At 45.4% G+C, this 26749-nt stretch overlaps 3 protein-coding genes across 19 annotated transcripts in view; 1 reads left to right on the top strand and 2 right to left on the bottom strand.

The window, feature by feature from the left end:
- Positions 1-25717, bottom strand: part of LOC100425712 (uncharacterized) — a 34581-nt gene extending 8864 nt beyond the window's left edge. For 4 of the 9 annotated variants that reach the window (XM_077980040.1, XM_077980044.1, XM_077980047.1 and 1 more), the window contains exon 1: positions 453-613. The gene's annotated coding sequence lies outside the window, so the exon portion shown is untranslated. Of the gene's footprint in view, positions 1-6; positions 614-25374 lie in introns of those variants that run through there. The other 5 variants (XM_077980037.1, XM_028839881.2, XM_077980036.1 and 2 more) reach the window with 4 other exon arrangements.
- On the top strand, positions 529-24978 carry ZNF772 (zinc finger protein 772). 9 transcript variants are annotated; one of them, XM_001093025.5, is made up of 5 exons: positions 529-817; positions 1420-1458; positions 2305-2431; positions 2943-3065; positions 3711-8523. In XM_001093025.5, the coding sequence occupies exons 1-5, from the start codon at positions 785-787 to the stop codon at positions 4856-4858; spliced, it is 1470 nt and encodes a 489-aa protein (XP_001093025.2). In that variant the 5' UTR covers positions 529-784; the 3' UTR covers positions 4859-8523. The 9 variants fall into 9 exon arrangements, 8 of the variants coding, with proteins under 8 accessions (XP_001093025.2, XP_077836175.1, XP_002801467.2 ...); XM_077980049.1 differs by having other exon boundaries at positions 1420-1711; XM_002801421.4 differs by lacking the exon at positions 2943-3065.
- ZNF749 (zinc finger protein 749) lies at positions 14717-25586 on the bottom strand. The gene is made up of 6 exons (XM_077980028.1): positions 25449-25586; positions 22830-22964; positions 22463-22503; positions 19103-19229; positions 16251-17508; positions 14717-15924 (listed from the first exon to the last, which is right to left on the bottom strand). The coding sequence occupies exons 2-6, from the start codon at positions 22888-22890 to the stop codon at positions 15204-15206; spliced, it is 2208 nt and encodes a 735-aa protein (XP_077836154.1). The 5' UTR covers positions 22891-22964; positions 25449-25586; the 3' UTR covers positions 14717-15203.
- Positions 25718-26749: the final 1032 nt, after the last annotated feature.

Below are 26749 nucleotides of genomic sequence, written 5' to 3'. Positions count from 1 at the left end.
ACTTACTTCAAGGCCACCTAACATCCCCACTCCATGTTCCACATGGTGGTGGTGTCTGAGTCTTTTCTTTCTTGTGCCTGACAGAAAATGCTGAGGCTCGCCAAACTAACTCTGGAGCTTCAGGCTACAAGCATTTGCAAACAATATTTGTTAACTTCCAGCTATAGAAGTCTGGGTGACGTTAGTGTATGGTGTGTCCATTTTATTTTTTGATGAGCATTCTCTGCGTAAGGAAGCCTGAAATCATGTCTCTAAACATTTCTTTGATGTCACAGACTACGTTCACCAGAAATACAGAAATGGCTCCTTCAAGAGGATGCTAAGCTCCGTCTGGGCCTTGGAGAACAAGGGACACCATTTCCAGGCTCCCCTGGCGGTCTTTTCTGGGCTTTTGACCTGGAAGTGACGCGAGACGCCACTTACTAGTATTGGTGCCGTGGGAACTACATTACCCAGAAAACGTGGCGGCTCTGGGCCAATGAAAGCCCAGGAAATAGGCGTTTCCGTTGGTGAGGAAAACGTCAGGGCGGGACTTCCTCTACATCCTCTGGTGGACATTTTGTTTGCTCTTCCATTAATCCACTGGTTTAGTCTCCGGGACGCAATGTCAGACCTGAGGTGACAGAAAAGGGAAAACGTGAGAGAGTGTCTTCTTCTCTGAAGAGAAGTGGGCCTGAGGCTCGACAGTGGCGCTGCCCGAGTGACCTAACCGCTGGACTGGGCCCTGGACGGCTGATCCCAGGTTCCTGCACTTGTCGCCACCCTTCCGTAGTCCACAGGCCTGATGGCGGCAGCTGAACCGATGGGCCCGGCACAGGTGGGTGCTGCGTCTGCGAGTCTGCGCGCTGACCCCCATCTCTGACTCCGAAAGCTTCGAATAAACCGCTCCTCGGGTTACTGCAGCTCAGGCCCCTGAATCTAGAACAGTGGGAGCGCTCGTGCTTGGGACCCATTTTGACAGCAAGAGTTGAAGGACGTTCCAGGCAGAGAGACCAGTGTATGCAGAGTCGGAGATGGTTCACAGCTGGAGCATTGGGGAAAACTGGGCCTTTGGTGTCTGAAAGGATCAGAGTGCTTTATAAGTGATCGCACCTGGAATATCATCCTGAGCATCTGGGTCCCTATTCTGAGGGTGATGGGAGCCATGGAAGGTTCTGAACAGAGGAGAGCCAGAATTCGAGGGTTTAAAAAGTATTCTATAGACTGCTCATGGAGGGCAGACTCTTGTTGGCCATGGGGGCAGATAATGAGCACTGTTCCGAGGTAACACAGTTAAGAGGCATCCTTGAAGATGGAGGCACAGAGGGCAGACATTCAACTCCCAGGCACATTGTAACAGGGTAGGAATATGGGATGGGGTTGAGCCGTTGGGGTTCCCTCAAGATTGCTTGGCTCTCACAGTCTCCCTCTTCCCCACAGGTTCCCATGAACTCAGAAGTAATTATGGACCCTATACAGGTGAGGGGAGAATGTCCATGCTCTCACCGATCCCACCCCCACCCAACACGCTGTCCAGCATTGTGGTGTTATATAGAACACTCTCCTGCTACTCTCCAGTTTCTTGGGTCTGAGGACTCTGGAGAAGCCCCAAGCCCAGGGTCCTGACTCCGGGCCAGGGGTTTTATGGAGGGGTTTCCATTTCTGCCAACCATTGGAATAAGGTTGGAAGGTTGTTCCAGGCACAGGAACCAGCCTGTGCAAATACTTAGAGGTGAGACTGAGATGGGAGTTTTCAAGAAATTGCAGGTCTCTGTCATGTCTGGTGGGAACCAAGAGCAAAGGGGCGGGAATCATCCTGAAATGGCTTACAGATGATTAATTATGTAGATTGGGAGTTAAAAGAGAATATTCATTTCACAGTGGTAGTGCATTTAGTGAGCCAGGAAAATGATGGTGGAGAGCCAGAGTTGTGAGATAACTGTGATCCAAAGAGTGATGTACATATGGAAAGAAGTGTAGACTGATGACCTCTGGGCTTAAAGGAGAAAGGCAAGCCCATCTTTGGTTGTCTGGTAAGCATGATGTTAGTGACCCCAGAGGAATTTGCTTACCGAAGGGTGAGGCCCTGTATGCTAGGCACAGAGCTTAGAGGGTAACAACTTCACCTGCCTGTGGTTGCTATGGGTAGACAGAGTGATCATTGGGACCATGAGGAGAGAGAAGACACCAATGACACCTGGTCCTGATATTTCTTGAGCTGAGAAGTTAGGTAGGAGGGTATACAGGAGGGAGATGTGTGGGGGCATGGATGGGGGTTCTTGGGAGAGATGCTGCTCATGGACTTGGCTCTCCCAATTGTGGCAGGGGCAGGTGAACTTTGAGGACGTGTTCGTGTACTTCTCCCAGGAGGAGTGGGTGCTCCTTGATGAGGCTCAGAGGCTCCTGTACCGTGATGTGATGCTGGAGAACTTTGCACTTATGGCCTCTCTGGGTAAGGCCGTCACATCCACCCCAGTGACTTGGACTGGGCCCTGCCCTTCCCCTTTTTTTCAGGGCATCCTTGTCCTTCCTACATCAGAGCCATGGACACTGCCTCATTTCTTAGTTCCTGGAGTAGGTTCTGTGAGTGCTGGGCTTGGGCTGTGTGCACTCCTACCTCCTCCTTCTGAGCATTCCCAGCACTTGCTGTCTCAGAGCCTTGCAGGGATGGATTCAGGAGTTAAGCATTGTATTTTCAGCCCAGTGGGTCATATCCATCTTGTCCTTTCCCTGTCTGAATGCCTCTGTCTGTATCCATGACACCTCTGTGCCTGGGACTCTGCTCTTCCTTTAGCTGAGATTTCCTGTGGCCTGCCTATGCCAGGAATTGTAGGGACCGTTATGGTCGCTACTTGCTAGGACCACTGCGCTATTCCTGCAAGACCCTACTCTGAGATTATTTTAATAATGTTTAGTTTTCTATTTAGGTTACCCATACCAGTGCTGTTCTATCTTTCCCTTAGGACATACATCTTTCATGTCCCACATAGTTGCCTCACTGGTGATGGGTAGTGAGCCCTGGGTACCTGACTGGGTGGACATGACCCTACCTGTTGCCACAGAGACTCTAGGTGGGAGTGGCCCTGGTGAGTGGGAACTGGGGAAAAGTGTGATGTCAGGGCTGGGTTCATATTGTTCCATAGCCTCTTTGTGTCTACAGTTGTATTAGTGCTAAGGCCATTGGGCCGTACTTCATTTTTATCTACTTTCTCATTTATACACTTGCCTTTCATACTCTGGCCTTTGGCCTCTGGATGTTCCATACCTCTCCCTCCATGTCTCACCTGTTCCTCTCCATGGCTTGTTCTACAGTGCTTTCCAACATTGGCCTGTACTTAGTGTTTCATGAGATATGTAGCCCAAATAGTCCTTAAACATCAACTACTGAGTAGCAATTTGATTTTCTTTGGTGTGGACCACATAACCTTCTGCACCACTCTCACCTGTCCCCAGCAGCCAAGAAAATCTGATTGTGAATGACTTTGAGACTTGCCTCTTTTTCGTGCTATACCCCACATCTTTGTCCTCTCCCAGTTGAGGCCTTCTCCATTCTATGACATTTAGATGCCAACTACTGTATAGTACACATTTGCTGAACTTGAGTTTGGACCCTTGTCCTAACAACAGTCCTATGACCTTGGTCTTAGTTGCATCAGACACATATTTGTAGTGAGGCTTCCTCTCTTCCACCTGTGTCAATTTGTACTTCACCAGCATTTCTCTGCTTTCAGGTTGTTGGCATGGAATGGAGGATGAAGAGATACCTTTTGAGCAGAGCTTTTCTATAGGAATGTCACAGATCAGGATTTCCAAGGGAGGTCCTTCTACTCAGAAGGCTTACCCCTGTGGGACATGTGGCCTGGTCTTAAAAGACATTTTGCACTTGGCTGAGCACCAGGAAACACACCCAGGGCAGAAACCGTACATGTGTGTGCTGTGTGGGAAACAGTTCTGGTTCAGTGCAAACCTTCACCAGCACCAGAAGCAGCACAGTGGAGAGAAACCCTTTAGAAGGGATAAGAGCAGGGCCTTTCTTGTGAACAACTGCACTGTCCAATCATCAGAGATGTCTTTTGTGACAGGGGAGGCTTGTAAGGACTTCCTAGCCAGCTCAAGCATTTTCCAGCACCATGCCCCTCACAATGAGTGGAAGCCACACAGCAACACCAAGTGCGAGGAGGCCTCTCGCTGTGGAAAAAGGCATTACAAATGCAGCGAATGTGGGAAAACCTTCAGCCGCAAAGACTCACTCGTTCAACACCAGAGAGTCCACACTGGAGAAAGGCCTTATGAGTGTGGTGAATGTGGGAAAACCTTTAGCCGCAAACCGATACTTGCTCAGCACCAGAGAATCCACACTGGAGAAATGCCTTATGAGTGTGGCATATGTGGGAAAGTTTTTAATCATAGCTCTAACCTTATTGTACATCAAAGAGTACACACTGGAGCAAGGCCTTACAAGTGCAGTGAATGTGGGAAAGCCTATAGCCACAAATCTACACTTGTTCAGCATGAGAGTATCCATACTGGAGAAAGGCCGTATGAGTGCAGTGAATGTGGAAAATACTTTGGTCACAAATACAGACTCATCAAACATTGGAGTGTTCATACTGGAGCAAGGCCTTATGAGTGCATTGCATGTGGGAAGTTCTTTAGCCAAAGCTCTGACCTTATTGCACATCAAAGAGTTCATAATGGTGAAAAGCCTTATGTGTGCAGTGAGTGTGGAAAAGCCTTTAGCCACAAACATGTACTTGTTCAGCATCATAGAATTCACACTGGAGAAAGGCCATATAAGTGCAGTGAATGTGGGAAGGCCTTCAGGCAGAGGGCTTCCCTCATCCGCCACTGGAAAATTCACAGTGGAGAAAGGCCTTAGGATGGGAGATAGATAATTCCATTTCCTTGTTCAACATAATAACTGACACCAGAGAGAAGCTCCAAGAGTAGCCTTTATGTGTAGCCAGCAGCCAGAAGTAGAACTTGATACACTCACTCACTCACCCTGGGGAGGTTCTTCTGAGTGCCAGCTATATGGGAAGCCTTCTGGAGGTATGCTGAATTTTCTAGACCCTTGCTGGAATGTTGTCAAGGCAGTGCCTCTGATAGAAGCCATCTGTCTTTGTGCTGGAAAAGTCCTGCTTTATGCAAAAGTAACCCCAATGTGCTTCAAAAGACCTCTGTACTTCTCCCTTTCCTGGAGGGAATCATCAGTAGCCTGAGGCCATGAAGGATTCTCACTTTTTTCTGCCCCAACTGGTTTAAGCATGAGTGTGACCCAGTTTTAGCCAGAAAGATGGGAGCTTTGTTCTAACCACTGGCAGAGGTTTCCCTTCATGGATATAGTTGATCTCACATGGCACTTGCAATGGATTTTTCCAGCCTCCAAGACACCTAAACTGAAATTGGCTGCCTCCTATTCCGGTTTTGCAACAAATGCCTTAATTTTTAGACTATCTTAAATCTTGGGGATTCTGTTCGCTTTGTGGGTTGGGTTGAGAACAGAATTGGGCTAAGCCAGTATGAAGGGATGAACAGCTTTTGTGAGAGCTCCAACTGTCTGTATCTCTGAGGTGACAGTAGAATGGCAAAGACTAGCTCTTATTCTAGTGTCAAGCTAAGTTACTTGACTGCTCAAGCTCTCCTAGGAAAGAATGCCAGTCTTTGCAGCCCTAATCTTTTGGTCTATATGTTAAGATTTTTTGTGTAATTGAGGTCACCCTAAGCAGTGGGCATTTGTTGTAATAATTTCTAGTGCGTCTGGGAGCAACATGAATTAGGTCCCTTGTTCCCAGAGGATACTTCATATTCCCAAGGCTTCTTGAGGAGAATTTGAACTCATGGGACATGCCAAGATCTCTGAAGTCTTTTTCAGTAAGCAGTTGATGCTGGCTGTCCTCCAGAAGGCCCAGGTAGGAATCATAGTTGGTGCAGAGACCCAGATTAATAAGGGATTGAGAAAACTGCAGCAAACTATAGGGAATATGACCCTTCTAAAGGTGCATCCACATGTGTTTCCATTACTTTGGCTCCATTATGAGGGTTTACAGAAGTACTCCCATACCTGTGTCTCTTATGGCTAAGGTTACTGTCCAGAAGTCAGTGTAAACATTTTTGCAATAAACTGCACGTATTTATAGTGTACCATTTGATAAGTTTTGATACATGTTGGTACTTCTCAAACCAAAAGTTTCCTAATTCCTTTTATATTTTCTTCCTTTCCTTCACCCATCCCCAGGCAACCATTGATCTTTTGTCACTGTAGATTGGTTTGTATTTCCTACAGAGATGCAGTAATTTAATATGTATTCTAATGTTTTTGGCTTCTTAAACTCTGAAATTATGGTTCATGGTGGTGTTCTGTGTTTCATAGTTCATTCCTTTTCATTTGTACTTTGCTAAGAGTATTCGATTGTAGAGAAGTAGTTCCAAAGCAAGTGATGCAGGAGAGAACTCACACAAGAACAAAGCCACAGTATCTGTCATTACCTTAAACTGAAAGTGATGAGCCATTATTTCTGCTATATTTCATAAGTAACCCTAGCTAATCCTGGTTAAAAGTGGAAGAGAACTACACAAAGGTGAAAATAGGGATTTGTGGGGCATTTTCTTGGACTCTGGTGACCATAATCCTATATGGTTTTTTTTTTCTTTTTCTGTTTTAGTTGTTTAATGTGAATTACATTGACTAATTTTTTTAAATGTTAAGCCAACCTTGCATTTCTGGAATAATTCTCATTTGGTCATGATGTATTAGTCATTTAGTATATTGTTGAATGTGATTTGCTATTTTGTGGTTTTTTTTGTAACAAGTTTTGCACCAATGTTCATGAGTGATATTTGTCTCTAATTTTCTTTCCTGCTTACTTGCTTGCTTTTTTTTGTTTCTAATTTTATATCTTGCCCAGGTTTGGCTTTGGTATCAGTATAATGCCAGCTTTTTATAGAGTAAGTTGGGAAGTATTCCTGCTCTTCAATTCTCTGGAAGAGTTTGTGAATAATTGGTATTATTTCTTCCTTAAATGTTTGGTAGAATTCACCAAGGAAGCTGTCTGGGTCTTGAGTTTGTTTTGTAGGAAAGTTTCTAACTACAAGTTTGACTTCCGTGGTAGACAGAGGGCTGTACAAATTATATATACATCCATCTATCTATGTGTGTGTGTTGTCTGTCTGTCTCTCTGGGCCTGAAGTGTGTTTTGTAGGACAGCATCTAACTACAAGTTTGATTTCCATGGTAGATGGAGGGCTATACTAGTTATATATACATCTGTCTGTCTGTCCATCTGTCTCTCCATCCATCCATCTCTAGAGTGAGCTTTGATGGTTTGTGTCTTTCACGGAGTTTGTCTGTTTCATTTAAGTACTCAAATTTTTCAAAATATTATTTTCATACTTGTAGAATTTGTAGTGGTGCTACCTCTTCTATTCCTGATACTGGTAATGTCTGTATTTCTCTTTTAACCTTGATTGGTTTGGGTAGAGATTTATCAATTTTACAGTTTTATTGATCTTTAAAGTACTTGGTATTATTGAATTTTCTGTTTTCTGATTTTTCTTTTTTCCTTTTTGACTTTTACTAATGCCTTCTGCTTTTATTGGATTTCATTTCTTTTGCTACTTTTTGACATGGAAGCTGAGGTCCTTCGTTTCAAACCTTTGGGTTTTTTTCCCCTAATATGGGGGGAAAATGTTAATGTTAAAAATCTATCTAAGAACTGCTTTAATTACCTCCCATCAAGCTTGATGTGGTTTCATTTTTTTTTTTGGTGGGGGGACAATGTCTCACTCTGTCACCCAGGTTGGAGTGCAGTGGCGCAATCTTGGCTGACTGCAAGCTGCTCCTCCCAGGTTCACGCCATTCTCCTGCCTCAGCCTCCCAAGTAGCTGGGACTACAGGCGCCTACCACCATGCCCGGCTAATTTTTTGTATTTTTAGTAGAGACGGGGTTTCACTGTGTTAGCCAGGGTGGTCTCGATCTCCTGACCTCGTGATCCATCTGCCTTGGCCTCCCAAAGTGCTGGGATTACAGACGTGAGCCATTGTGCCCGGCCAATGTGGTTTCATTTTAGTTGAGTCCAGTTAAAAAAATTCTTCTTGACACACGCTCTTTTTAAATGTATGTTAATTTCTAAATATTTGGGGATTTTGCTTATCTTTCTGGTAATTTCTGCAATAATTCCATTGTGGTCAGAGTACATTAAGACTCGAATTGTTTACATTTATTGAGATTTGCTTTGTGGCCCAGAATATGGGCTATCTTGGTATGAGTTACATGTTCACTTGAAATGTATACTGTATTCTCGTTTGATGAAGGGGTTCTACAAGTGTTGATCAGGTAAAAATGGTTGATAGTGTTATTTAAGTTTTTTATATCTTTATTGACATTCTGTGGTTTTGTTTTGGTTCTAGCAATTATTTTAAGAGGATTGTTGACATTTCTGAATATTAAATTGGATTTACTTCTCTGCAGTTCTGTCAGATTTTGCTTCACATATTTTGATATCTTTTTATTAGGTGAATAAATATTTCCTATGTTATGTCCACTTGATGTGTTGACCACTTTATCATTGTGATCCTCTTAATCTCTGGTAATATTCTTTCCTCTAAAATCTCCCTTGTCTGATACTGTTAACATGGTTTAATTTTGATTGGACACTGAATTTTAGGTACTGATTTTTTTTTTTTTAATTTCTACAGATATTCTTGATTTTTTTTTTTTCTGTTACATGGTTAAGTTACTTGGAAACAATATGATCTTTTGGGGGGGTCTTGATTCTAAGCATTTCTCCATGAGACTATTGCAGCATACATTTTAAGACAAATTCCTCTCCCATTACTGAGACACAACCTTCCTATATTCTCTACCTAATGCTTCATGAATTATGAGGTTTTTTACTCAAGCTGGTTGGAATGAGAACTATCATGTTTTCTGTATAAGCCTTGGGAATTGCTTCCCGTATAATCCTTTCATGTGGGTCTTTTTTTTTTTTTCTGAGACGGAGTCTCGCTTTGTCACCCAGCCTGGAGTGCAGTGGCGCGATCTTGGCTCACTGCAAGCTCCGCCTCCCGGGTTTACGCCATTCTCCTGCCTCAGCCTCCCGAGTAGCTGGGACTACAGGCGCCCGCCACCTCGCCCGGCGGTTCTTCGTATTTTTTAGTAGAGACGGGGTTTCACCGTGTTAGCCAGGATGGTTTCGATCTCCTGACCTCGTGATCCACCCGTCTCAGCCTCCCAAAGTGCTGGGATTACAGGCTTGAGCCACCGCGCCTGGCCTCGTGGTTCTTTACCCATTGTCTGGTCTTTTACTATATGCAAATACAGATTATACTCAGCTGAATACTTGAGGATGGCCCTCTACATCTCTGAAGTTTTTTCTCTCGTGTACTCTGCTCTATAGACTCCAGCTACCTTGGCAAACCCAGACTCTTAGCTATGTCTCCTTAACACAGGATGACTTTTGGGCTCTGTCTGAACTCTCCATCTTTGTATTAGGGCCTCGGAATTAATTTTCACAGTAACCTTATTTCGTTTTTTCTTTTTTGAGAAAATCTATGAACCCATGTTTTTTCTTTCTGATACAGTGTAAGGTCTGTAAATTTTAATAATTTATTCAAGGTGTCTCCTTTATTTAATCAGAAAGAAAAAACATAAATCACATATTACAGATATGAGCAATGAAACATAATATTAGATAACCTTGAAACATATAATGGATAATGTGTGATTGTTTTAAACAATCCTTTCTCAGTAAGTTGAAACTCGGAAAACAAAAATCCATTGAAAGATACCAACTGACCAGGCTCACTCAAGAGATCTGAAAAATCCTCTACTAAAGATATTTAATACATATATCTATATCTGTATATCTATATATCTCTTAGAGAGAAAGAATAAGTCATATTCTAGTGAGAGTTGTTAGGATTTTTTTTTTTTTCTTTTTATTGAGACGGAGTCTCGCTCTGTTGCCAGGCTGGAGGGCAGTGGCGTTATCTCAGCTCACTGCAAACTCCGCCTCCTGGGTTCAAGCAATTCTCCTGCCTCATGATCCTGAGTAGCCGGGATTACAGGTGCACACCACCATGCCCAGCTAATTTTTGTATTTTTAGTAGAGACAAGGTTTCACTGTGTTGGCCAGGATGGTCTTGATCTCTTGACCTCATCATCTGCCTGCCTCGGCCTCCCAAAGTGCTGGGATTACAGGCGTAAGCCACCGCACCCAGCCTCGAGATTTGCTAGGATTTTTAAAGTTGGTTTAACAATAGAAAATCTATTAATCTATTATATTAAATACAAGCTGTGGTGTAATAATAAATATATCTGGATCTTTGTCCCAGGCTTAGTGCTACAAAAATCTTGTAATTCTTTGAGTGAGAGGAGTGTATTTTTTATACTAACGAAGTGATTCATTTTAGACTCCTAGAAAGGTTCAGAATGGGGGCTCTTCATCAGAAAGACCAACCATGTAATAAGAGGGTTGAAACTTTGAGCCAGATTGACCTTTGGGGAGAGGAAAGGAACTAGAGATTGAAGTCAGCCATGTGGTTGTGATTTAATCACAGCTACAAAATGAGATACCCCCTCCTCATTCCTCCCTACCAACTTAGAACTCTTGACGCAGAGGCTTGGTAGAGTTTCCTGGTTGGTGAACATGATGTACCAGGAGGGTAATGTGCCTTGACTTTGTGGGGAGAAGGTGTGGAAACTTCACATCTAACCAATAACTAGAACATTTTTTAAAAATTCTCAAATGACCATCCATAGGTGAATGAGTAATTGTATTAATTTTCTAGGGCTGCCATAACAAAATAGCACAGACTGGGTGGCTCAAACAACAGAAATTAATTTTCTAACAATTCTGAAGTCCAAGATTAAGATGCTGGCAGTGTTGGATTTCTCTGAGGCCACTCTCCTTGGCTTGCACATGGCTGCCCTCTTTGTGTCTTCACAAGGCCATCACTCTATGCAGGTGTCTGTGTGTCTTAATTTCTTATAAGGGCACTGGTAAGATTAGGGTCTAACCTAATGGACTGATTTCAACTTAATTACCTCTTTAAAGTCCTACCTCCAAATACATCACATTTCGAGCTACTACAGGATTAGGATTTCAGCGTATAAATTTTGGGTATACACAATAATGTCCATGGCAGCAATCGATTGTAGCATCTCTATGAAGTGGAACACTATCCAGCAATATAAAAGGATGTCTATACATAATATGGACGAATCTCAAAAGCCTTAAGCTTAGTGAAAGAAGCCAGATGCAGATGATTGCATGTAGTATCATTCAATTTATGTAAAAATCTAGAAAAAGAAAAATCAGAGTGGAGCAAGAAGGCCAAAGAGAAACCTTCATCAATTTTCTCCTAACAGGAACACCAGCTGAACAACTACTCATGCAAGAAAGCACATTCATAAGAACCAGAAAACTAGATGAGTTATCAGAGTACCTGATTTTAACATAATGTCAAGAAGAAAGGCATTGAAGTGGGTAGGAAAGGCCTTGCATTGCCCAAACCACCCCTTCCCCATCCCTTGGCAGACCAACATGCAAAGAAAAATCTGTGTGCTTATAGAAGAGAGCGTGAAGTGTGTGTGGGACTTTGCATTGGAACCGGTGCTGCCCAGGCATGGAAGAACACAACACGGCACAATTCTACTTGTGCCCATGGAGAGAGCATTTAGACCAGCCTGGGGCCAGAAGCAAATCCTCAACCCCCGTGAAAGGAACCTGAGTCTCAGCTGGCACCACCAACAGCTGACTGAAGTGGCCTGGGGCCCAGAATAAGTTTGAGTGGCAATTAGGTCACAAGGACTGCAGTCCTTGGGCAAGCCCTGGTGCAGCAGTGGTCTCTAAGGCTGTAGACTTTAGGTGCATGTGACCCAGTATGACACCAGCTGTAGCAGCCAAGGGAGTGTGCCATACCCCTCCCCCAACTCCAGTCCTGTGCTGGTCATAGAGTCTATGGGTTTAGATTAGCATTACTGTGATGCCAGCTGTGATGAACACAGGAGTCCCTGTCACCTCTCCCCCAATTACAGGCAGCCTGGTATATATAGAGAGAGTTCTTATACTTGGGGGAATGAGAGAGAAGAGAGTGGGTTCTGGGAACCCAGAACATTTTCTTCTCTTTCCCGCATGTATCTAGTCTGGGTATCTAGGAGTCTGCAAGATTTATTGCATACTTGGGATTATGGTACCCTCTAGTGCTGAAATGGCTGCAGTGACTACAGCTTAGGCAACTCAGCACTCAGTACCCTTTGAATTCTTGGAAGGCCCTCTGAAGAAGAATGGGTACAAGCAAAGCCAGACTGTGAAGACTGGAATAAATAAACTCTTCAGTGTTCAGTCATATACAAATATCCACAAGTATTGAGAACATTCAGGAAAATGTGATCTCATCAAATGGACTAAATAAGCTGCCCAGTGACCAACCCTGGAGTGATAGAGATCTATCAGACAGGGAATATCTTTCAGACAGGGAATTCAAAATATCTGTCTTGAAGAAGCTCAAAGAATGTCAAGAAAACATGAAGAATTCAGAATTTTAGCAGAGAAATTTAACAGAGATTGAAATAATTACAAAAAACAAAAACAAAAACAAAAAAACCCCAGAAATCCTAGAGCTGAAAAAGACAATGGATGAACTGAAAAATACTTTGGAATATAACAACAGCATAATTGATTAAGCAGAAGAATTTGTTAGTGGCCGGGCGCGGTGGCTCACACCTGTAATCCCAGCACTTTGGGAGGCCGAGACGGGCGGATCATGAGGTCAGGAGATCGAGACCATCCTGGCTAACACGGTGACACTCCGACTCTACTAAAAATACAAAAAAACTAGCTGGGCGTAGTGGCGGGCACTTGTAGTCCCAGCTACTTGGGAGGCTGAGGCAGGAGAATGGCGTGAACCTGGGAGGTGGAGCTTGCAGTGAGCCGAGATCGCGCCACCGCACTCCAGCCTGGGTGACTGAGCAAGACTCCATCTCAAAAAAAGAAGGAGAAGAAAAAAAAAAAGAATTTGTTAGCTTAAATCCAGGCTATTGAAAATACAGAAGAGAAAAAAGAAAAAGAACTGTGCTTAAAAGATACAGAAAATAGCCACAAAAGGGCAAGTCTAAGAGTGATTTAAAAGGGTGTAGAGAGAGATGTAGGGATAGACAATTTATTCAAAGAAATAATTATACTTTCCAAATGTATGTATATACACAGACACACACACACATACATATATACACACACATATGCATATATATATATGTATATATGAATATCCAGGTATAAGAAAGTCAAAGAATGCCAACCAGATTCAACACAAGACATATAACAAACTCTCAAAGGTCAAAGACGTAAAAGAGGAAAGGTAGCAAGAGAAAAGAAACAAATAACATATAAAGGAACTCCAGTACATCTGGCAGCAGTCTTCTCAGCAGAAATCTTGTAGGCCAGAAGAAAGTGAGAAGACATATTTAAAGTGCTGAAGGAAACCATTTTCAACCAAGAATATTCTAGTCATCAAATATATTCTTCAACCATGAAGGAGAAATAAAAGCTTTCCCAGCAAACAAAAGCTGGGGGAATTCATCAATACCAGGTCTGTCTTACAAGAAATAGTAAAGAGAGTTCATCAATCTGAAAGAAAAGAATGCTAATGTGCAACAAGAAATCATCTGAAGGAATGAAACTTACTGGCAAAAGTAAATAGACAAATTGAGAATATTCTAATACTGTAGTTGTGGTGTGTGAACCCCTCATATCTTTAGTATAAGCACTAAAAAAATGAATGAGGGCTGGGCGTGGTGGCTCACACCTGTAATCCCAGCACTTTGGGAGGCCAAGGCAGGTGGATCACGAGGTCAGGAGATCAAGACCATCCTGGCTAACACGGTGAAACCCCATCTGTACTAAAAATACAAAATATTAGCCAGGCGTGGTAGCGGGCACCTGTAGTCCCAGCTACTTGGGAGGCTGAGACAGGAGAATGGTGGGAACCCGGGAGGCGGAGCTTGCAGCGAGCCGAGATTGCACCACTGCACTCCAGCCTGGGCGACAGAGCGAGACTCCGTCTCAAAAAAAAAAAAAAAAAAGCAAAAAACAAAGATGAAAATTATAAGCTATGTTACAACATGGAAACCTTGAAGACATTAAGGGAAATAAGCCTCAAAATAAGTCACAAAAGACTAAAACTTATCTGAGATATTTAAAGTAGTAAAATTCATACAGTAGTAGTAGTCAGGGGCTGGAGTAGGGAATGAGGAGGAGTGGTTTAAAGCAGCGGTCCCCAACCTTTTTGGCACCAGGGACTGGTTTCATGGAAGCCAATTTTTCCACGCATCAGGGACAGAGGAGGGGGCAGATAGTTTCAGGATACAACTGTTCCACCTCAGATCATCAGGCATTAGAGTCTCATAAGGAGCACACAACCTAGATCCCTCACATGCACAGTTCACAATAGGACTCACGCTCCCATGAGAATCTAATGCTGCTGCTGATCTGACAGGAGGTGGAGCTCAGGTGGTGATGCTGGCCCGGTTCCTAACAGGCCACAGACTGGTACCAGTTTGCAGCCTGGGGGTTGTGGGCCCCTGGTTTAAAGGGTATAATATTTTAGTTTCGTAAAGTTGAAAAAACTACTGGATATTAATTGACAACAATGTGACTGACTTAACGCTACTGAACAGTATAGTTAAATATGGGTTAAGATGATAGATTTTAAGTTACCTATAATTTGCTACAATTTATTTTATTATTTATTTTTTTTAAGAGTGTCTCACCCTGTCACCCAGGCTGGAGTGCAATGGAACAATCTCAGCTCACTGCAACCTCTGCCTCCTGGATTCAAGTGATTCTCCCTGCCTCAGCCTCCTGAGTAGCTCCTGAGTAGCTCAGCCTCCTGAGGGATTACAGGCACCCGCCACCATGCCCGGCTAATTTTTGTATTTTTAGTAGAGATGGGTGCTTCCCCAAGTTGGCCAGGCTGGTCTCAAACTCCTGACCTCAGGTGATCCGTCCACCTCTGCCTCCCAAAGTGCTGGGATTACAGGCGTGAGCCACACATCTGACCATAATGTTTTTAACATAGTTCCCAGCAGGAAATCCTCGCAGATTTCTGTCTGAACTCTTTCAACATTAGATTTACATATACTAATAGGTTCTTCCTCTGATGTGAACTTTTTCATGCTGAATGAGGTGACGATTTTGGTGACTTTCCTGCATTCACTGCCCTAAGCCCTTTCTCCAGTGTGAATTCTCTGATGTTTAATGAGGCTGGAATTGTATTTAAACACTTTGCTGCATTCACCACACTCATGAGACCTTTCTCCAGTGTGAATTTTTTGGCACTGACCATTATTACATTTGTTGCTGAAGTCTTTTCCACATTCCCTTAACTTAAAAGGACTTTCTCCAGTGTGAGACTGCTGATGTGTAATAAGGCTCGATTTAATCCTAAACAATTCCCCACATTTATTGCACTCATGAGGCTTCTCCCCATTGCAAACTTTATGATGTTTAATGAATGTAGAGCAGTATCTAAGAAACTTCCCACAGTTGCTGCACTCATAAGGCTTTTCTCCCGTATGAACTCTCTGATGAATAATGAGTTTGTTGCTATCTCTAAAAAATTTCCCACATTCACTACACTCGTAAGGTCTTTCTCCAGTGTGAACTTTCTGATGTCTATTCAGTGTACAACGATATCTAAAGAATTTCCCACATTTGCTGCATTTATAAGGCTTTTCTCCAGTGTGAATTCTCTGATGAATAACAAGTTTGTCGCTGTCCAAAAAGAATTTCCCACATTTGCTGCATTCATAAGGCCGTTCTCCAGTATGGATTTTCTGGTGACCATCAAGATAAGCCTGTGTAAGGAAGGCCTTCCCACATTCACTACACCCATAAGGCCTTGGCCTGATGTCAATCCTCTCGTGTTGAATGAGGTCATACCTTTTTTTTTTTTTTTTTTTTTTTTTTTTTTTTTTTTTGAGACAGAGTCTCGCTGTGTGGCCCAGGCTAGAGTGCAGTGGCCCGATCTCGGCTCACTGCAAGCTCCACCTCCCGGGTTCGCCATTCTCCCGCCTCAGCCTCCGAGTAGCTGGGACTACAGGCGCCCGCCACCACGCCCGGCTAGTTTTTTGTATTTTTTTAGTAGAGATGGGGTTTCACCATGTTAGCCAGGATGGTCTCGATCTCCTGACCTCGTGATCCACCCGCCTCGGCCTCCTAAAGTGCTGGGATTACAGGCTTGAGCCACCGCGCCCGGCCGGTCATACCTTTTTGAAAATGCTTCAGTGTGGATTTTCTGGTGCTGAACTAGGTGGGACTTTCTAACAAAGGCCTTCCCACATTGAGTGCACTCATAAGGCCGTTCTCCAGTGTGAATTTTCAGGTGCTGAACAACATTATGTTTGAGGCTAAAGGCTTTCCCACATTCATTACACTTATAAGGCTTTTTGCCAGTATGAACTCTCTGGTGCATATTGAGTGTGGAGCGGTGACTAAAGAATTTTCCACATATGCTGCATTCAAAAGGCCTTTCTCCTGTATGAACTCTCTGATGTCTACCAAGTGTGGAGCAGTCCATAAACAATTTCCCACATTTGCTACACTCGTAATGCCTCTCCCCAGTGTGAACTTTCTGATGTCTAATGAGTTTAGAGTTATACATAAAAAATTTCCCACACTTGTTGCATTCGTAGGGCTGTTCTCCAGTATGGATTTTCTGGTGACCAACCAGATGAGCCTGTGTAAGGAAAGCCTTCCCACATTGGGTGCATTCATAAGGTGTTGGTCTACTGCGAATCTCCTGATGTTCAATGGGGTCAGACCTTTTTGAAAGAAAGCCTTCAGTGTGAATTTTCTGGCGCTGAACTAGGTTGGACTTTCTAATAAAGGTCTTTCCATATTCAGTGCCCTCATAAGGCCTTTCTCCAGCATGATTTTGCTGATATTTAATAAGGCTGGAGTTGTACCTAAACAATTCCTCACATTCACTGAACTCATAAGGCCTCTCCCCATTATGGGTTTTTTGGTGCTCAAACAGCCTGTGTTGGTGGCAAAAGTCTTTCCCACCTTGGCTGGAGTTGAAATCATTCTGTTTACCTTGAAAGTTTTCCCCATTCTGAGTATCCCTGTATAGCTTCCGCCCACTGTTCAAGACATGTTGCTGGAGAAGGTCTGAGCTGGCAGTAAAATCCCTGCCACCCTGTGTGCATGTGAAGTTCCTCTCTCCCCCGTGAGCACTGCAGTTCACAAATGAAGGCCTCCACTCATCACTTCTGGTGAGCTTCTCTCTAGCCTGCTCCTTTTGCTGCAGGTCATGCTCTGCTGCACATGTGTCCAGCCCTTGCTCAGGGTGTGTTCCGTCGTGCTCAGCCAGGTGCAGAACATCCTTCAGAAGTGAGCTACATGTCTTGCAGGGCTGGGCCTTCAGGGTGGGCAAAGCTGGCTTTGGAGCTGTGACCTGTAACACTCTTACAGAAACACATTGCTTGGAAAGTACCTCCTCATCCTTGGCTCCATGCCAACAACCTATAAGAACAGAAATGCTGGTGAAGTGCATGTGAACTCTGGAGGGAGGAGGCAGCCCCATCACAAATGTCCGTGAGACACACCCACAAATGAGGGCACAGGATTGGTCACAGGCAAGGAAATAAGGCCAGTGAGAAGAAGGCCCACTGTTCCGAGGTGGGCCTGTCAAGTGTGTGTAGTGGGGGAACCCTGGTGGTAAGGACACAAGGGAGAAGTACCAAGCAGGGAGGGCAGGCGGGGTCTCCAACTCGCTTCTCTACAAATGGCTTTCAACGGGCCATGACTGTTGTGTCCAGATCCAGAGAGATCTGATTGTGTGAGAGCGAGTATTCATGGACTACTGAAGGATACATGCAGACCTCACAACACCTAAAGTACAGGTCATACATTAGACAGCACTGCAAAGGGAGTGGTGGCAGAGAATGGTGGAGAGATGCAGGCTGGATAGGAGGGGTCAGAGGTGGAAGCCAGGGGTTGGAAGTCAGAGTAAAAATAACAACAGGGAAGGAAAAGAAGAGTGAGGGGTGGCCGGTGGCCCTGCATCAAACAATAGTGGTCACAAGGAAGTTCTCAATGTGATCTGAACCTAGCCCTGATATCACATCCTTTCCCAGCTTTCACCCACCAGGGCCAAGTCCTTCTGAGTGTCTCTTGCCATTAATAGAGGACTATCCACTCCGCCAGGCACCCAGAGACCTCCCCCTTGCTCAAGGTGAGCAACTATCTAGCTGCGGCATAAATCAAGCTAGGGGAAAGGCAGGGAAAGGGAGGGGCAGCATGTACACAGAGCAATAAACGCAGGACACGCTGCATTCTAAAGTTACCAGAACATACAGCAGAGTCCTGCAGAAATAACTTCACAATCCTCACAAGTGGTGACCAGGGAGGTACCTGAAATTCCTAGCACAGACACTGTCTCCAAGTATGTCAGCAAGGGGAACAGGGAAACCCTTGGATGGAGGTTTCATGCATCTGGACAGAGTAATCAAATCAGGGACAGGCACCACCATTAGGGTATCTTAAAGAAACCTGGGCTGGGCGCGATGGCTCACGCCTGTAATCCCAGAACTTTGGGATGCCGAGGCGGGCGGATCACCTGAGGTAGGGAGTTCGAGACCAGCCTGACCAACATGGAGAAACCCCGTCTCTACTAAAAATACAAAATTAGCCGGGCGTGGTGGCGCATGCCTGTAATCCCAGCTACTCGGGAGGCTGAGGCAGGAGAATCGCTTGAACTTGGGAGGCAGAGGTTGTGGTGAGCCGAGATCATGCCATTGCACTTCAGCCTGGGCAACAAGAGTGAAACTCCGTCTCAAAAACAAAAACAAAAACAAAAACAAAAACAACCCTCAAGATTTCTGACTTCCGAGCCTTATCGTGTAAAGTTTCAGAGCAACAGAAGCTGGGGCTGCCTAAGGGGAGGTAGTACAGTATATACAGCCCAGCTCTGGCTGCCTCATCACATTTGCCAGGAAACCAGGAGAGGACAGGACATAGCACCCACAATCTGGTGTGAGAAACACAGAGTTGTCATGGAAAAGAGCAAAAAAACAGCACCCAGCACAAGACACCAGAGTAGGTATGAAGGCCTTACCTACTGATGACAAAAGTGCAAAGTTCTCCAACATCACATTGCTGTGCAGGTGTCTCTGAGCATCATTAAGGATCCCCCATTCCTCCCGGGAGAAATATATGGCCACATCCTCAAAGACCATACACTCCTGCCAAAATTATGACACTTCAGTCTGTGAACAACTTCTTCTTCTGTGTTTCCTTAGATCTGTATTTATCTACTTAAAATCTGAGAATTGGAGGGCCAAACTAACAGCCAATGTTTTTATATTTCCCTTGCAATCCAGATCCCATATGCTGAACCACTATCTAATGCTCATACATGATTACTTCTCCTGTCCTAATCAACACAAGCCCTGTCACCACACAATAAAGGATAATCTCTAAGCCCTAAGGCTGCCAGACTTATGCAAACCACTAAGTTTGAAGCTCCTCATCCCGCCTTGCATGTCTTTCCTGCCAAAACCCCAATATGGTCTCTGATGTATGCTTTCCCTTCAGTCATGCCTCTGCCTCCTGACCAAATCTAGCATTTCCTGTGGCCTGGTGCAGCATGGCATTCCCCCTGCACTAAGGAAATGAAAGTAATAAAAATTATTTCAATGCCATTAGCCTCTCTGTCATCACTCACTCTTCCAAAAATTAAAATCCAGTGGGCCAATCACTGATACACTTTCCTCTCCAGAATCTTCAGTGCTTCCCCAATACCCACACATATCCATCCCCTGCTTAGCCTCCACCCATTTCCCAAGGAGGAAGAGACTCCACATCCTGGTAGCATCTGCACTTCTCTCACCCCCACTGCTACTGATTGCTGAGTCCAGCACAGCTCAGAGATGGGTGGGGAGAAAGCAAAAGCATCATCAAAGCCTAGCCCAGGGCGCCTATCTTCTTCTTCTTCTTTTTTTTTTGAGAGGGAGTCTCGCTCTGTCGCCCAGGCTGGAGTGCAGTGGCTCACTGCAACCTCCCAGGTTCAAGCAATTCTCCTGCCTCAGCCTCCTGAGTAGCTGGGATTACAGGCACCTGCCACCACTCCTGGCTAATTTTTGTATTTTCAGTAGAGACGGGGTTTCACCATGTTGGGCAGGCTGGTCTCAAACTCCTGACCTCGTGATCTACCCACCTTGGTCTCCCAAAGTGCTGGGATTACAGACGTGAGCCACTGCGCCTGGCCAGCCCTACCTTCTTTTATCACCCCGTTTCCTTGGGGTCTCCAGATCTTGCCTCCCAGACACCCAAACTTAGACTCACTCTTCTCCCTTATGTGCCCATTGCCAGGGCTGAGGCCATGCATTCACGCTCCTCCTCACCTTCACATCTCGCTTTGGACAGTACATCTCTCATGTATCTAACTCCTCCACTCTTGCAATACTAACAGCAGCCCTGGCCCAACCAGGAGCATTTCCATGGCCTCTCAAGATGCCATTCTGTACATGGAGTCCTGCAGTGCACCAGAACCTATTTGCCTCTGGGCTGCCCAGAATGTAACGTTCCTAGTGCCTGGGGCAGCACCAAGCACTGTTCTGAAGGTCTCCCTTCCCAGTCCCGTTTCCTGGTTTAACCTCAGCCCCCTAAACCCAAGTGACAACCTCACAGTTCTTGTATACCTCCTTTGAGTTCCAGATCTTGGCTGTCTCCCTCTTTTGCACTGTACATGCTGTCCCATAAGCAGTCACAACCTTCTCTATCCCCGTAATCCTAATCCAAAGCCCAGATACACTGACCTCCCCAATGCTATCCCCACCCCAGGCCTAGCAATGCTCCTTGCTGATCGCATCTTCCCCTAAAGTAGTCTCACAGTTTGCATGAAACTACCCAGGTCCAAGCAAGACTTGCCACAAAACCCTGGTGAGTTTGTGGAGATGCCTCACCATCCACCTCATGACTCTCCCCTCAAAAGCCCTTCCTTATACTCCACAGGCCGCCCCCAACATAACACACAAACATACACGCATACCTTCAGTCGATCCACTCTCATCTGTCTTTGTGATACCCACCAACACCATCCAGGTGCCCAGTGGAGACACCCAGTCCTCAGTCTGTTCCTTCTCCTTCCTTCCCACTAACACCATTGCTTCCTAAGTCTGACCTAGTTTCACAACAGTTCAGCTATCATGTAGTGGATGTCTCCATCCTGAACACCTCCACTGAACTCCATTCCTGTGTGTACAACTGCCAGCCTGACACCTCCACTCAAAGTCTCTGAAACATTTTTTGTGTATTTTTGTTTTTGTTTTGGCTTCGATTTTTGTTTTTGTTTTGGCTTGGTTTTTTGAAGACAGGGTCTTACTCTGTTGCTCAGGCTGGAGTGCAGGGCACAATCATGGCTCATCGCAGCCTTTACTTCCCAGGCTCAGGTGACCCTCCTGCCTCAGCATGCCGATTAGCTGAGACCACAGACAGACGCCACCACACCCAGCTATTTATTATTATTTGTAGAGACAGGGTCTCCCTATGTTGCCCAGGCTGACCTCAAGCGATCTTCCACCTCTGCCTCCCTAAGTGCTGGGATTACAGGTGTGATCCACCATGCCTGGCCACTGGAACATTTTTTACTTGGCCAAAACTTGGTTCCTCATATGCTCTACTACGTAAACACTCCCCCTACTACAGAACTTACTACATCTTAGTTGCTGGAACATCCATCCTTCCAAACAAGGCCAAAACTGTGGGGCCATTCCTGACCCCCTCTGCCATCTCAGCTCCCAAGCTTCCTTGCTCTCTACATTATAAAATACAGGCAGCTCTAGATCAAACACATACAGAAGCCCCCCACTCCTCCCACCTCCACCACCGCCACTCTCGTTCAGTCACCAACAACCTCCACCTGGACTGTTGCTGGACCAATCACCCAGGTATCTGTGGCTCCATCCTCACCCCCACATGGTCTTCCATTCTGCAGGCAGAGGGAGCCACTAAAATCTGGGTCAGGTCACCTCTTTTTCCCCCCGCTCAAACTTTCCCCAGTTACCATCACCCTCAGATGAAAAGCCCAGAGCCTTAGACTGCCGTTCCATGCTGATCCCTGCATGCCCCAACCTCCTACCCTGCTGCCATACTCTATCACGACCAGATGGAACATGAATTTTCAGTTCACTAAACATCCCAGCTAAGTCTCACCAGTAAGCATTTGAACTTTCTATATCCTGTGCCTGAATGCCCTGCCACATCTTAGACCATTAGTTGTCGGAACCAGGACCACTCTATAACCAGGGGCTGAGTTCTGACCCCTGGTTGTGGTGGAACCACAGTCTTCAGACCCAAGGAAGGGAAAAACATGAAGTTTCAGGACACCACCTTTCCCTATATCAGCATGCCTAAAATATTGGAGAGATAAGTGGTGGGGGACTGGGGGAGAGAGCCTGAGAAACCATTGACTTACCTGTGCAGGGTCCTTATGCATTGCTGCCACTGCCATGGACCCTGTGGGAAGATGTGACAGACTTGTACAGTTACTACTTGAGACCATCATTACGAGACTGAATGAAGGGGGACGAATGTAGAAATGAAAACTTAAGACAAAAGAAACTGTTTTAAAGAAGGCGAACCGAGGAAGAAGAGAGCTCCCTGCTTCTAGTGAGCAAAGGCAGCCCCTGAGCTTCCACAGCCCTCCGCATTTATTGGATAGAATGAAAAGGAGGAGGAGGTAACGACTGGTCAGCCGCTTAATTGATCACAAGTTCACATTGTTAACAGGCTTCAATTATGCCTAATCACAAGAAATTCACTTGTGCCTGGGTTGTGACTACCTTCAGCATTCCTTTTGGGGAGCAGACGCAGTTTGTCAGTTTGCCAACATCCTGCTTTCATGAGAAACAGTTTGCTGTTTACTCACATAGCCTCCAGTGGTATACTCAGTTGATCACAACCCTCATTCTTTTGGCCTGTAACAAGGAAGAGGCAAGCCATGAGTATCAGGACAGTATTGCAGCATCCTACAGGCTGAGCTGTACAACCATCTCTGCCCTGTACTGGAGCAAAGTAATCTGAAGTTACAGCAAGTCCTAAGTTCAGTGCTGCCTCTTAGCAGCTCTGTGTCTTTGGACAAGGACTGAACCTCTCTAAACCTCAGTGCCCTTATGTGTAAAATGGAGATTAAAAGGGTTCCCACTTCATAGGGCTCATACTGACAAGAAGCATAAGTAGTACACACTATGTATAAGCATTACTTTCTATAGGATTAATGGTTTTGTACATGTTTTCAGCACAAATGAAGTAGAAGGGTTTCAAAAATTTGAGTATTTTTCCCACTTTTTTTTTTTTTTTCTTGAGACAGGGCCTTGCCCTGTTGCCCAGGCTACAGTGCAATGACACAATCTCGGCTCACTGGTCCGCCTCCCAGGTTCAAACGATTCTCCTGCCTCAGCCTCCCGAGCAGCTGGGATTATAGGCTCCCACCACCACGCCCGGGTAATTTTTGTATTTTTAGTAGAGACGGGGTTTCATCATGTTGGCCAGGCTGGTCTCAAACTCCTGTCCTCGTGATGTGCCCGCCTTTGTTTCCCAAAGTGCTGGGATTACAGGTGTGAGACACTGTGCCCAGCCCCCACTTCTTAATGTTTTAAGGAAATGTGATATATAAAAAGATTTGTACTATAAGCAGAGTTACAGGTAAATTAACATTCTAACAATAAATATTTTACTACGTTTAAATTATTGATTACATCTATTTCCAATTGCCTATGTGTACATATTTAGAAGGATATTGGCTGAGAAACAAACAAACAAAAATAGCCCAGAGCTGTCTGACCTACACAAAATGTATCAGGCTCAGAGAGGCAAGAATATGAGATGTCAGTCACATCCCTGAACCGATGCCTGAGAACAACTGTTTACAGACATTTTGTTCCTGACTAGCTGTCTCACCTATTATCTTCGTGTTTCTGTAATCTATAATATAAAGAACAACGTATAGCCAATAAAAACTTACATTACTTTAACGTAAGTTATTGGTAAACAACTCAGAAACTGCTCCTTTTTTCCTTAAAAAAAAAAAAAGTCACTGCTGCTAATTGAAGTGTATATTCAGGACAACTTGAATCTAGGGTCTCAGATGGCTATTATCAACATGTGAACTCTCTTTAAACTAGATTCTGACTTGCTTGGTTATTTAAGATTGATACAGTTCATTAGTGTTTAAGTCAATTACCTGTTTTTACATCCCTAAGTTACTGAGTTGCAGGATGGGGCTGAGCAATCAATCAGTTACTGGTCCGTTCAGCAAACAGGTCTGCCTGCCATATAATTCAGTAAAGGGAGCTTGCTGGAGGCCCTTAACTGTGGTGGAGGATATGAGAAAGCCCTGCCTAGTTTTGGACCCACTTGCTTCATGGCCTTATCTTGTTCCCCAAAGAGTGGCCCTCAGGGCTGGCTGAGTTAGAAGGGTGGAGTGACTACAATATCTCATGCCTCAGTCTCTGGAGTCCAGGGCAACTCCTTATCCATCCAGGCCTCTTTTTCAACAGAAACAGACCAAACTCTTAGCCCGTATCTGCTCCCTTCTGCAGGGAGTATCAGAGATGTCCTCCCTACCATGGTCTTTCCTCCAAATCTGAGCCCTCCCCTCCCTCAGCCCATACTAAAAAACAATGTTAGGATTCTTCCTTCTCAATCTGATCCACAGGCCAGCTTCTCAAGTGCACAACTTCTAACTCATTTAAAGCTCCAGGCCAGCTACCTTCCTTGACCTTTAGATATTACGTCCACCTACCCATGTGATGTCACCCAAAATCCAACCCAGGATCTTCTGTCTGAAACTTGCTCCTTAAGCTGATATCTTTAATTCCATTCTTTCAGATTTTTCAGGCCAAAACAAAACCTACGGAAGACACCCTTCACTACCGACTTTCCTTCACAGCTGTTTGATGCAGCAGGAAATCCTCTGAGATCCATCCAGAATCTCATCACATCTCCCCCCTACTGCAACTCCTCTGGCCCAGCCCTACCATAACTCAAAGGGGTCTCCTCGGCGGTCCCCCTGCCCCCGTTCAACATCCTGTTTTCCCCAACTTTAAACTTTCTAACTTTGGGCGTGACCCTCCCATTCGTCCTCCCTGAACAGCCCTCTAAGGCTTTCTGCGGCTCCACCGCCCTTCCAGGGGAGACTCCGCCTCATCCTCTGCTCCTTGGAGACAAAGACGCTCGGGCTCCCCAGTGCCTCCCGTTCTGCAGTGCCTCCAAGCCCCAGAGACGTGTCGGTCTCCGACGGGAGCTCCCCCGACTCATTGCACGGCAGACCCAGTCCCGGGCACCCCACACAAGAACGCCCCTCTCTTAGAGACACAAGGGCCTAACCTGCAGGGCCCCTTCTTGGGACTTCAGCACTGGGAGGAGGGGTTGGGCGAGGCGGCCTGGGACGCTGCACGCACCTCGGTCAGGTTCATCGGCGCGGCCTCCTCCGGTCCAGCCAGGGAAGAGCGGGGCGGGAACGGCGGTCACCTGGACGCTGACGGAGGCAGGGGTGCCTGCAGCCGACTCAGCCGATCCGTACTTTAGCCTCTGTGTAGAAGGAACACCGCTTCTCGCGTTTTTCTGCTCTGTCACCTCAGTCCCGACCCAGAGCTCTGGGACTCCCTAAATCAGTAAACGGATCTCTAGGCAGCCATGCTAACGTAACCATGAGGGCGCCGCCGGAAGTCCCGCCCACACAACTGAGACCTCATTAGTCCTCTCTCTGCTAAACCGATGGCTACAGTCGCGGCCAGTGCCCTCGCAGTGTCTTCTGGGTAGTGTAGATCCCACGCTGCTGCCTGCCCCGCCTCATAATGTAGAGCGCGCTGACCTTACAGAAAAAAGCTGGAGGCCCCTGGAGGAGCGCTGAGAAATACAGTTCCGGGGCTCTTAAGGACGTGGAGGGGCTTTGCTGACTCTTAAACTGCAAGTAACCAGATTTTACCAGAGGGCAGTCTAAGAAATATTTCAGAGACCTGTCGTTTCAGATTGTATTAATCCCAGCCACCAGGGAGGCTGAAGCAGGAGAATTGCTTGAACCTGGGAGGCGGAGGTTGCAGTGAGCCGAGATCGTGCCATTGCACTCCAGCCTGGGCAAAAAGAGCGAAACTCCGTCTCAAAAAAAGAAAAAAAAAAAAAAAAAAGAGATGAGATGATGACCACACAGCCCACAGTGGCAAACCATTAACATCAATTTGTGAGGACGAAATTCATCTTGTTCATGACCTAATTGAAGAAGACTGATGATTAACAGCACAAACAATAACTGACACCACAGATACCTGTATTGGTTCAGCTTACACAATTCTGACTGAAAAATTAAAGTTGTGCAAACTTTCCACTCAATGGGTGCCAAAGCCACTGAATCCAGATCAGCTGCAGACAAGAGCAGAACCTTCAATGTAAATGTTCAGCAAGTAGGATCAAGATGAAGCATTTCTTTGAAGAACTGTACAGATGAAACATGACTTTATTATTATTTGACATGGAGTTTCACTCTTGTTGCCCAGGCTGGAGTGCAATGGCGTGATCTCGGCTCACTGCCACCTCTGCCTCCTGGGTTCAAGCAATTCTCCTGCCTCAGCCTCCCCAGTAGCTGGGATTACAGGCATGCGCCACCACGCCCGGATAATTTTTGTATTTTTTAGTAGAGAAGGGGGTTTCTCCATGTTGGTCAGGCTGGCCTCAAACTCCTGAGCTCAGGTGATCTGCCCAACTC

Source organism: Macaca mulatta, chromosome 19 (genome assembly GCF_049350105.2).
Source record: "Macaca mulatta isolate MMU2019108-1 chromosome 19, T2T-MMU8v2.0, whole genome shotgun sequence".
NCBI lineage: Eukaryota > Metazoa > Chordata > Mammalia > Primates > Cercopithecidae > Macaca > Macaca mulatta.
Note: the sequence above shows the minus strand (reverse complement) of the source record. Positions and strands in the feature narration are given on the sequence as shown.

Excerpts from the sequence above, each read along its gene's own strand:
- ZNF749 (XM_077980028.1), bottom strand. The coding sequence starts at position 22,890 with ATGAAAGCAGGATGTTGGCAAACTGACAAACTGCGTCTGCTCCCCAAA. Across the intron at positions 17,509-19,102 it reads TGCACTTTTGTCATCAGTAG|GTTGTTGGCATGGAGCCAAG; the intron begins GTAAGGCCTTCA and ends CTGTTCTTATAG. Across the intron at positions 15,925-16,250 it reads ACTGAAGCATTTTCAAAAAG|GTATGACCTCATTCAACACG; the intron begins GTATGACCGGCC and ends AAAAAAAAAAAG.
- ZNF772 (XM_001093025.5), top strand. The coding sequence starts at position 785 with ATGGCGGCAGCTGAACCGATGGGCCCGGCACAG. Across the intron at positions 1,459-2,304 it reads TAATTATGGACCCTATACAG|GGGCAGGTGAACTTTGAGGA; the intron begins GTGAGGGGAGAA and ends CAATTGTGGCAG. Across the intron at positions 3,066-3,710 it reads TCTAGGTGGGAGTGGCCCTG|GTTGTTGGCATGGAATGGAG; the intron begins GTGAGTGGGAAC and ends CTCTGCTTTCAG.